The 12,092-nt window shown below is 28.4% G+C and overlaps 1 protein-coding gene across 2 annotated transcripts in view; it reads left to right on the forward strand.

Annotated features, from left to right (window-relative positions):
- The first annotated feature begins 4,106 nt into the window (after nt 1-4,106).
- The window catches only part of LOC107440028 (UBX domain-containing protein 1-B), a 26,509-nt gene continuing 18,523 nt past the window's right edge, over nt 4,107-12,092 (forward strand). Inside the window, exons 1-2 of one of the 2 annotated variants that reach the window (XM_043043632.2) lie at nt 4,107-4,490; nt 10,244-10,297. In XM_043043632.2, the coding sequence (XP_042899566.1) occupies nt 4,432-4,490; nt 10,244-10,297 (113 nt within the window). In that variant the 5' untranslated portion in view covers nt 4,107-4,431. The remainder of the gene's footprint in view (nt 4,491-10,243; nt 10,298-12,092) is intronic. The other variant, XM_043043631.2, reaches the window with a different exon arrangement.

Genomic DNA, 12,092 nt, shown 5'->3' on the forward strand with positions numbered 1-12,092 from the left:
AGATGCAAAAAGCCATCTTCTCCCCAAATATTTTAATGATTTATGTTTCTCTTTTTCCTTGAAAACAACTTTTAAAATTATTTACATTTATTAGTTTTAAGATTTTTTAAAATTATTATTATTTTTATTATTTTTTACAGAAACTTGTTAAGCACGTTGATCATAATTCATATAGCTTGAATACGGAGTTCGGATATCTGAGAAATCAAATTTTAAAAAAGTCTTATATTTAATGCTTGATTTCTCAAGAAATATTCGATTAGTTTCGCTCGAATTTTGAATTTTTCCATTTTAAATTACCTTTTTTAAAAACAGTGCAAAAAATTTATACCTTACAATTCAAATTTTTTTCCGACTTTTATTAAGTAAAATAATATTTACAAAAAGTTATTTCCAGACAATTTACACAATTATAAACGAAATTTATAATTCTGTGCAGAAATTTTCCGATTCATTTGAAAAGCTCTCGAGTTATTTCTCAAATTGCAATTACCCCCTATTTTCTGGGGTTCAGAAATCCGAATCCGTCGAAAAAATGTCATGTTTGTTCAGAGAAAGTATGTTTCAATGTCTGATTTCGTCACTTAAAATATCGCCCTGCGTTTTTTAATTAGCATATTTTAAGTCACTCCCTTGAACCATTAAGACTGAGTCTTAGAACGTGAAGATCTGATCATTAAATTAAAAGTTATCAGGGTGGTCCATTTATGTATTTATATGCGCACTGAACATCAAAAAATTTATAATTCAAATCTGTTTAATTTTTTCGCTTTATCTCTACTTTATTCCATTATGATGCGAAGTGGAATTTTCAGAATTTGAGAATAATGGACCAAAATGTAATCTGGTCTATTTCTTTACTTTTTGCCTTTTTTTCACCGTTTGTAAATTATTTCTAGATATTCTTAAAATATAACGTTAACTTTCTCTAATTTATTTCTCATTAAAGTCAGTATTAATGTATTATTGTCACTATTCAGTCTAGAGTTTTGTATGAAATTATGCGTATATTTTTTCTTATTATATGTTATTATGTAATGTTTGTAAAATTTAATTACATTAAGGGCACTGCTTTTTTTAATTGAGCAGCAAATAAACTAACCAAAATATATAATTTGATTGTAGCTATTTTATTTATAATTGTCATAACAAATAGTAATTATTTGCACTGTAATCTTTAAGGAATTTATTATATCGCGATATTGTTTTAATGTTAGCAAAGCATGATGATTAAAAAATAAAAATTTCCGTCAGTTTTAATTAAAAAAATATTGGGTTACGTAATAGCTATTTTTTAACCCAGAGCTACTTTTGTTGTGTGTGCGTATTTTTGCTACCAAGTTATATTATTAAAATATAATTGGTTAATTAAACAAATTGTCATAATTTTTATTGGTAGGTACGTACTTTATTAACGTCGCACTATAGTTGCACAGTGGGCTTTTGACGACGATCTGAGAAACATCCTTGAAGATTATCCGAAGACATGCCATTACAATTTTGGTCTTCTTCAGAGGGGATGGCTCCTCTGCTTTGGTAACCTGACGACCTGATCTCGAAATCGAGCACTTCACGGTAGAACAGTTTAACGAGGACTGATACCACCCACCCTCGGTCCCCACTCAGGCTGACCGCAGCCAGTGATGCTTGACTTCAGTGTTCTACCGGGAATGTCTTGTCTATCAATCCACTGCAAGATTGATTTTTTTCTTTCTTTTTTTTTTTTTTTTTTGATAACTGAAAAAGCGCAATAAAATCTTCCATACATATGATAAAACAGACTTTTTATTTCTAACCAATGATGATTGTGAATACACTTGAATGCATTACAATTAAAGAGAGAATTTTATTGTTCTAGTTAATTTCTATTAATCTATCTTTATTTAAATACAATGCAATCTTCATGCAATATTGACTAAAAGAGTTAAATACTTCAAACAATGATTTTATTTCGTGTTGTATTAAGAAAGAAAGAGAATATAAATATTTTGGAAAAGGGCACCAGTACAAGATTCGCCATAGGTGCTTCTTTCCAAAGATACGCCTCCGCAATACACCTCTCTTTCTCAGTATGGATGAGAGTTCAATCCCACGTAGCATGACTCTTTACTTAGCTTGGTTTGGACTAAACAAATGCTTCTTATACATTTTGGATATGTACTACTCAACAACTATTACTTCACAACTGCGTTCGAAAATTTTCACTCTCACTTTGCAATCTGGAACAAGTTTCAAATGATTTCCTCATTGCAAAAATTATAAAAAATTCGCAATCTCTCCTACATTATGTTAACTATATTAATGTTCTTATTGTAGCATGGCTTGAACTAAACATATGTTTCTTAAAAATTTTGGGTATTTATTTTTTCACATCTATGGGATTAAAGTTGTAAACTCTCCAAATTTGTTATAAACAATATACTTTTGATTTTAAATGTTATTTAAAAAGAAAAGGATTACTCAGAAAAATGATTTATATTCACTTAATAGTTATCATAAGGGGAATATTTGGACTTGAGAAGTGAAGACACAAGTGTTCTTTTTAGTACATATATCTTAAGTTGAATGATTTCAACTGTTTTATGCCAAGAAACAGCAATTATTGTGAAGCAATCATCAGGATTAATGAGCGTTAATGAACAGCGGACTTAGCCACCTAGTACAAATATTCTTCTAACAGTATTTATAAATTCACTGTATATAAAATGCATATTAAATTTATTATTTGCAAGCTTTTATCCCAATGTTTTTAAAACATTTTCAGTTATTAGTTATTTCTTTTTATTGTTAGTAACTATTACAAATACAAATGATTGTATAAAATGCTTCATAGTATTTTTCACTTTAAAAGGATTATTTTTTTTGGTTCTAAACTACTTAAAATTTCTTTAACTACATGATTAATTAACCTAATCATTGTTTCATTTTTTATTGATCTAATGATTTAAATCAATGATATTTAAAAGCGCTGGTGATTAAAATCATGGAGTAAATTACTAGTTCTAATCATTTGATTAGTCTTCAACACTTCGTTGAAAAGAGTCAATGTTTGTTTTCAACATTCCGCTTGTTTTGCTTTAGCGTTAATTGAAATTATTTAATATGGCTCAATATGATATGGTTCTTAAGATGCACGTGATATTTTTCCTTTCTGAGAAAATGCTTGTAATGAAACAAAACAAAAAAGAAGTAAACAAAAGCAAAGATATCACTATGAATAACTTTTCTTCTAATGGTCTGACTTTCAATAACTAGGCGGTTATTATTTAAATGGTTCAAAAGGTTGACCTTAAGTATGCTAATAATTAGTGCTAACTATTAATTAAATTACCGAATCAGACAAAAAAACTTACTTTTGCTAACCTTTTTTTGACGAATTCTGAAAAATTTTTTCCCAATAGTCAGAAGAGCGGAGGAAAGTTTTAGCCGCTTAATGTTAACTTTGCCTCACAACGCAATTCGTGATACCTCTAAAACTATATGAGTGAATTAAAAAACTTTTTACCACAATTATAAGACTCAAATACCCAAAGATAATTCCATGTAAAAATAATTTTTAATAGTTATTTTATAATCTTCAGGAAGGAGTTGAAAATTTTAAAAATATCGTATTTTAAATTTTTATTTCTCAAGAACTATTCCACCATCTTCGATCAAATTTTGCATTTTATCATTTATAATTACATACTTTAAAATAATATAAAAATTTGTATGCATAATTTATAATTTTCCTTTCATTATTAAACTGAAAAAAACATGGATAAATCTTGGGAGCTTTGGAATCTCCGGAAAAAATTTTTGAAGAAGAGGCAAACCTCCTTGCAGTTACATCCTTGGAAATACTCAGTTGTTATAACGTTAAGTCTAGAGGAGCATAGCTTGCCTTTAAGGAGCAAATCTATATATTATTGATAAGAAGTGTTTTATAACGATTCTTTTTTCAAATGTCTGGTTTGCATATTTATTGCTGATCAAACCACATGTTACTACTACTTAACACTACTATTTCACAATTAATGTTAAAATTTTATACCCTTCATAATTTTAACATTAATAGAATGATATAAGCGTACTGCTGTGAGCCAAATGGCTTTAAAATACACCGGAAACAGTAACCCGGAAGTGTAGGCGGTATAGAGCTTGCAACAGTAGAAAACACCATCCATGCAGTGAAGGTGGTGTTTTATTGCAGGCTTCCAAAACATCTCAATCCCTTTTAAAAAATATTAATTTAAAATGTTTGGCAATACTTTTGAGCAACCGGCTGTATCATTGATATATTGATGAGTATTGATGTTTAGATTTTCCTGCTTTTTCCTTGACATTTCTCTCGTATCTACAGTTTCGTTTCACAAGCTTTGATTTATGTTATAAATTCTGAAACACGTATTCTTAAGTATTTGGGCGAGCCAGTAAATTTACATCCCCACCATGTCTGATACAACAGATCTAAATCTGTTAATGGAAATGGGTTTTTCTGCAGCAAAAGCGTTAGTAATGTTCCTTATACTTCTGATGTTGTTTGGAATTAATTATTTTTGTTTTTCATTAATCCTTTTGTTAATTAAGCATGATGTTAATTAAATTCTTAAACTTCTCAAATGTCTTACGTAATTTGCAGCATCTTTTGTATTGCTTTAGTTCTCATATTTTTTTATAAACTAAATATTGTATCGATTTAAACAACTCTTATAACGATCGAGATGGGTCACAATATTTCCTCGTTACAACCGAGCTCTCATAAGAAATGAGTTTGTTTTAATATCATAAACGTTCATATATATTTAAAAAATAAATGTAAATATAATATTTTATTCATTTTTGTACTGAACAGTACAATCAAAAATTGAACATTTAAAAGAAGTTAGTTAATTTGCTTTAAACTGTTTCTTTGATATGTTATTGTACTTCAGCTTGAAAAATATCGTCAATATTAAGAAGGAATTCTTTGACTCAAAAAACATCAGAAATAAAAAATTTTTTTTTAAAGGGATTAGCTGAGCTGGATAGATAGAATTAGTAGAAATTTTGTGAATCAATAGAATATATGTACGTAAATCCAGGATTTGCTCCTTAAAGGCAAACTATGCTCCACTAGACTTAACGTTGTAACAACTGAGTATTTCCAAGATGTAACTGGGAGGGGGTTTCCTCCTCTCCAAAAAAATTTTCGGATTGAAAATTATTATCTATATAAGGTCAGAAATTTTTTAAAAATATCTGGTACATCCCAAATATTGTCATCCAGCCCAACCTGAGTATTTCTTTATTAAATATGTGTTTTCGTAAAATCGGGGCTTGTTATAAGCTATGAAACTGCATAATTATGCGTTTTCAGTATTTGTTTAGAAATTAGTTTCATATTAATTTCAGAACTCTTCTTCCCCTATAGCATTCACAGAACCACATTCTCTATGTGAACATTCACTACTCTTAACTTTTTTCATTTATTTCATCAAAGTTTTTCCTGTTTTGGACATATTTAAATCTTTTATGAATTGCTTTTAAAATTTTGATTATCACAATGTTTCAATATTTTATGATTATTATGAGTACAATAAACTGCCATTAATTTCTCAAAAAGTGCTATTTTGTTTTAGAAGTGTGCAAAGTATCTTTAAGCAGTTGATGCTTAAATAATTATGGTAATATGAACTACTGGTATTGTGACAAGAGTAACTGTGGCAGTAGGTTTCTAATATAATTAATATGGGGCAATTGATTTCTAACAGCTCCCTAAAAAGAAATAGTAAGTTATAAAATCGTATAAAAACCTACAGAAAATCTCAGCTTAACGAGTTCTACATATTATGATAAATCTGATGCTACGATAAAATTCTATTTCACATCAAGATACAAAAATTTTATGTTTATGGCATGTTAAAAATTACTAGCCTTCTGCTATTATGACAGAATTAGTATTAGGAAAATACATATTTTTTTTGTTTAAGTGGACAATATTATACGAAAAAGATTTAAATGGAAAACATTTTTATTTATTTCTAATATCAATACTGAAAAATGAGTATTGTTTTTTTCTTACTATTTTAACCCAATAATTTAATAAAGCAATGTGGGTACCGTTATCTTCTTCCTAACAAAAGAAATTCTACTGCTATTTTTGAAACTCCTGCCATGCACTTGATAAGAATGCACATTTTGATGGCGTGTCTCATGCTCCCTTATTTTGCCTAAATTACAACTTACTATTAGGGATGTAACAAATATTCGGCCACTATTCGGTATTCGGCCCTTTTGCCGAATGTTCCGCCTAGCCGAATACTGAAATTATTCGGCCGAATAATGAAGTATGTGCTATTATTAATTATGCTGCCATTATTTAGATTTGTGAAAGCCTTATTGTTGGCATCAAAATATTTGAAATATTACAAAAAATACATCAAGCTGTTAAATTTTTTTTCAAAATATAGAAAGTTTAAAAAAGAAAATTTGTTAATATTTATTTCATTTTTAATTTAAAATTTGAAAATTATTTAATTACAAGAATTAAAATTTCAAAAGTGAAACTTTTTAAAAAGTTCTTATTTTTCTGAGTTTTAATAATTTTTCTGACCAAAAAGAAAGCTAAGAATACATTTAACAGTAGTAAGTAATGAGTTCTTATCTTAAATAAAATAGCATATAAATTACAAGCTATAACTAAAATATGCTATTATTAATTATTTAGATTTATAAAAGCCATATTGCCTTGTTATTGGCATCAAGATATTTAAATTATTACAAAAAATAAATCAAGTTGTTAAATTTTTTTTAAATATACAAAGATTAAAAAAGCAATTTTGTTAATATTTATTTCATTTTCAATTTAAAATTTGAAAATTACTTTAATTACAATCAAAAGAGAAATTTTTAAAAAGTAAGTATTCGGCCACCGAATAATCGGTATTCGGCTATTCGGCCCCATCACTATTCGTTACATCACTACTTACTATTCAAATTAACATTCACTGTTATCAATGATATCTAAAGGTATTGCACTTTATTTTATTCTTTAAAAAACTTAACGATTTGGAAACTTGATTTTTAAACATTTCTGATCCAGAAATTTCTGTCTTTTATAAAGTTGAGCACGTGCAAAACTAGAATATTTAGTCTACAATCTGAAGTAGTCTACTAATAAGTATTTTAAATCAAAATAGTTGTCCATTAGAAAAGATGTTCATTCTAACAGACTTTCACTGTACTTTTTCTTGAGAAACATTTGCTTTTAAGACAGATTCATATTTTTATCTCTAATTAGAAGAATAGCCACAAAAATATGGTCCAAATAGTGCAGCCAGAAGAGCACTTGACATTCTTAGTGTTAATTTTACTTGGCAACATTTTCGATGCATTTTTTTATACTAAATTAAATTAAACCAATCTTGAGACTATCTGAGCAATAGGTATAAGGGTTTTATTAAGAAAAAGTACAAATTACCCGACTGACAATGCTACCTAAACAAGTGAAGCACTGTTTACTATGTATTATTTCACGTTAATGTGACTATACGCAAGTCTATAGAACAAATACTTCAAAATTTAAAAGGGTTTTAATTATGAACATCTATACATTTTACATTACTGTGTAAGAGCTACCTACCTGAACATGTAAGGTATATTTTTCGTTATAATTTTTTATGCCGAATTAAGTTGAAACAGGAATAGGTAAAATAAGTAGTTAAGAAAATACAAGGATTTTGTGTAGAAAAAATACACTTTTGTGCTTGTACTTACATGCGCATCTCATATTGTTATACAGACAAATGAGATCTTATTTTCTTTGTATTTTTTCTCACTTAATCAAATGATAAAAAAGAAGGAATAGTATTTCAAGCATTGCAATGTTTTATATATACAGTGAAACCTCCCATTACAAAGCGGAAGTCTCTCATTGCGAATTAATTACATCTTTTTAATTCCCTATGAATCTTCTATGAATAAACCATTATGTACATTCTCCGCAAAAGACTCCATAACCGGGCACGGACAGTCATTTATGCCCTAGAGCAGTGTTTCCCGAACTTATGACTTTTGGGTACCCTTTCTAAATTTTTCGCAACGCTGCGTACCACTAATAAAAAATTTATATATTTTTTACTATAAAAAAATTGCACAAAAGTTTAAAATCACAACTGGCTATTGACAGCACTAATTATTAACTGTTTACTGTGCTGAAATAGCCAATAGAAAAATAATTAATCATAAGTTTTCTTGGCTAGCTTTGTTTTTAAGTAGAAAATTTTGAAATCTTCGTTTGTAGCAAGATATTTCGCATAAAAACGCTTACCCCCGCTAAACTGTTCCCGTACCCCTGGGGGTACTCGTACCACACTTTGGGAAACACTGCCCTATAGCGTTATTTCTATCTCCACAAACAGGGCGCCAATTTTTCTAAATTTGGACAAAAAAGTATATATAAAACTATATTTCTGCTTTAAAATCTAAGGAAAAAAACTTTGCAATTTCCACCATTTTTAAAGCATGTAATTTTTTTTACCGTATCCACAACAAAAAATATTAAGCTATATCACAACTAAAAAATCGATCAGTCTCTTTTCGCCTTCCTCTATCTTTTCAAAGAACAGAAAGAAAATGATACTGCTCTTGTGGCATATTACAGGAGTGGCATCTTTTCATCGGAACAATTCTGGTTATGAGACCCCACTAGCTGAATATGAGACCCCACTTTCCCCACAGAAAATTCTTTTCTACTTATTATCAATTTGGAGACTATATTTTATACAGTTGGGTTATAAAATAGGACAGAAATCTAGTCATTGAGTTGTTTATATAAATGAAACATTTATTTGAGACATTTGACCAATGATCAATTGTGAATATGACAACTCCATGAAGCCTTGTGTCTTGCCAGTATGCATTGCTGCTTTCTTTTTCTTCTGCGCATAGTGGGAGGTTTACTTTCAAGAAGGTATCACCACATTTCCTATCAATTGATAGGGTGTGTAAACCTAATAATCAAACCGTCTGACGAAATGACGCAGGACTAAAAAGGCCTATTCCGAATCATATGACTAACTTGAATGTCTGTGTTAATAGGAAAAACATACTCATTTTTCTGTAGCTACATCTTGAATTATGTATCTATATGTATCAAATGTTTTCATATATATTTTTTAAAGTTTAAATAAATGTCATTGTAAACAGTTATTGTTGATTATTTAATTTTTTCTATATTATTGTAATTCTTCGAAAAACAATTCATGGCAAGAAGTGTACCCTTCCCTTAAATGTACAACTCTCGTAAACGAACAATTTTATCGCTCCTAAAAGTATCCGTTTAACGGAGATTTCACTGTATATATATAAAAAGTACTAAGCATTTTTGAATTGTACTTATTATGAAGAAATTTTTTATAATTTTAAAGCTATTTATGCTATCGACTTGAATATTTATCTCATTCAGCATTAAAAAAATTTAATTATAAAGTGTACCTTGCATGTTCAGATGTTAAAACTAGCAATGTAAAAAGTGTATGTAAGTACATGTCAATAGAAGTACTTTTTATGCATGATGTGCTTTTAATTATTCAATCTATTAACTTTAGTATAGTATCATTCAATTTAGTATTAAAATTTATGTAGGAAACAATGCCTCATTTATTTAGATAGCCAAATACGAAAGTCAATGTCAGATGCATTAATTGGTACAAGTACCAATTCGTACTTTTTTATACACAAAATTCATATAGCTTATAAGCTATTAGTCCGATCATCCTGTAATTGGTTTCATTCAATTCTCCCCCTCAAATCTATTTGATTTCCCTCAAAAAAGGGAGAAGGGTGCAGCAGAGAGTAGGGGAGTTTTAAGGTATCATTTATAAAGACATAACAAAACTTTTCATCGAAATAAAAAGCTCTTGGTGTTGATTCTTACAAAGAAACACCCTTTTCATTGCTATGATAACCATATTTAGATGTATTTCTTCAAAGCCACAAGAAATTGTTCTTACGAGGGATTGTGCCCATGACGAATTGTTGTTGCGATAAATTGTGCCGTAACGAATTGTGTAAGAATTGTTGCATGACAGAATTCAGTATACTTTTCTGCACCATAATCTATTAAAGAACATTTTTAACTGCTGTCCAGAATTTCTATTCTTAAAACTGTTTTGTGTTCTATAAGAAATATGTTTATATATTTTTTTACTTCTTTATAGAAATCTAGTATATAATAACATAATATGTTTGATGTTAATTGTGTGACGTTTAATGATTTCAGAGAGAAAGCATTAAGTGCGACTGGTAATAAAGGAGTTGAAGCTGCAATGGAATGGTAATAATTTTTTTTTTCTTTCATATAATAACTGTGTGCTGATATAAGGATAGTAAAACAGCACTTATTGTTTAGAATAGAGGCATGGAACCTATGCTGACTATTTGATAAATCCAGTTCATAGTTTCCAGAGGATATATTTCTCTAGTTAATTATTCTTTTATTAATATTTTAATTCTGTGAAAAAAGCAAACTGCAATAGAAGATTTAAGCATTGAAGAATAATATTCAATTCATGATTTTCAGAAATTTTGGAAATATAATACTTACACAAGGCTGCCATTTTCATTTAATAATACAACTGAAATTACTATTTTGAAGATAAGTATTAAGGCGACAAATTTCCAATTAGCTACTAAAAAAAAAACTTCTTTTTTTTTTCTCCGCCGCTCTATGGATAATAATTGGTTCTTATTTGATATATCCATATCTGAGGTCATAATCAATTGAGATTTTTTTTCCATTTCATTCGACAATGGGATGTTTCATGCATTTGAAGTGAGGCTAAAGCCATAGACAGTGGCAAGAGCGAGCAATCTTCAGACCTGTTGCGTTTTCGACAATCGCATATTAATGTAAAATGTCTAAAATTAAATTTAGCATAATAAAGTATCGTTATATTTGCTTTGAATTTTTTGACTTTTCATTTAAACACAATGTATTTTATTCATATGTTTTCTGATGTGTGAGATAGCAAAATTTTAAGAATTGTTTTTAGATATATTAAATTGTGTATTTATTGATAATGGTACTTCAAAATAGGTTATTTTTAATGTACTATGTCAAATTTGTAAATTTAATTAATATGTGAAATTTTATTCATAAAATATCTTTTTAGTTTCACTGTATTTTTATTCTTGTAATTTAATTTTATGCAAATTCAACTAACCATTTACTGGGCCTGCGCTAAGAACTTCAAACTACTAGCCAGTAAATTTGCTAAAAATCAAATAAAAGTGTTTTAGCCAAATTTGAAAAAAAAAAAAAATCTTAACAAATTTTTATGATTAATTTTTCCCCATAGAAATCTTTAAGTCAAAATACAAATTTATTATAAATTTAACTATTTTAAAAATAAAAATTCCAATCAAGAGTCGTTTTACCCTTGGTGAGGAGTAATGAATGGGAGAGCGGATCATAAATATGAATGTTTTATTGACTTTGATTAAAAGAAATAAGAATAGGTTAGGATTAATTTTTGATAGCTTCTTACACAAGAGTAGTAATATAAAGGTAAACCTGAAGCAACATTTGATGTTTTTTTAATTCTGACTATCTTGTAACTAAATATATTTCTTTTAAGTAGTTTATTTTTTAATTAAAAAAATTCAGCTGTCTCACTTATTTTTTACTGAGAAAAAAATATATCGCGGTAGAAGATAAGTTATTTGAATACAGTGAAACCTCCGTTAAGCGGACATTCATGGGACCAAAAAATTTGTCCGTTTATGAGAGTTGTCCGTTTACGGGAAGGGTACTCTAATAACGAAATTTAACACCGTATATTGTTTTTAGAATATTCTCAAAAATGTAGAAACAATTAAATAATATTTACAAGGATACTGTAAATATCTACAAGAATATTTATTTAAACAATAAGAAAGATAAAAAAGAATATATAAAGAAGTTTTGTATAAATACATAATTCTGGATGTAGCTACAGATAAATAAATATAATTTTCCTATTAGCATAGATACTCAAGTTAGACATATGATACCAAATAGGAGCGTACTGTCCTCAGTCCGTTTCAATTATTAGGTTCACATCCCCTTACACCTACTTATCATTTGATAG

The sequence above is a fragment of the Parasteatoda tepidariorum genome, chromosome 7, assembly GCF_043381705.1.
Source record: "Parasteatoda tepidariorum isolate YZ-2023 chromosome 7, CAS_Ptep_4.0, whole genome shotgun sequence".
Taxonomy (NCBI): Eukaryota; Metazoa; Arthropoda; class Arachnida; order Araneae; family Theridiidae; genus Parasteatoda; species Parasteatoda tepidariorum.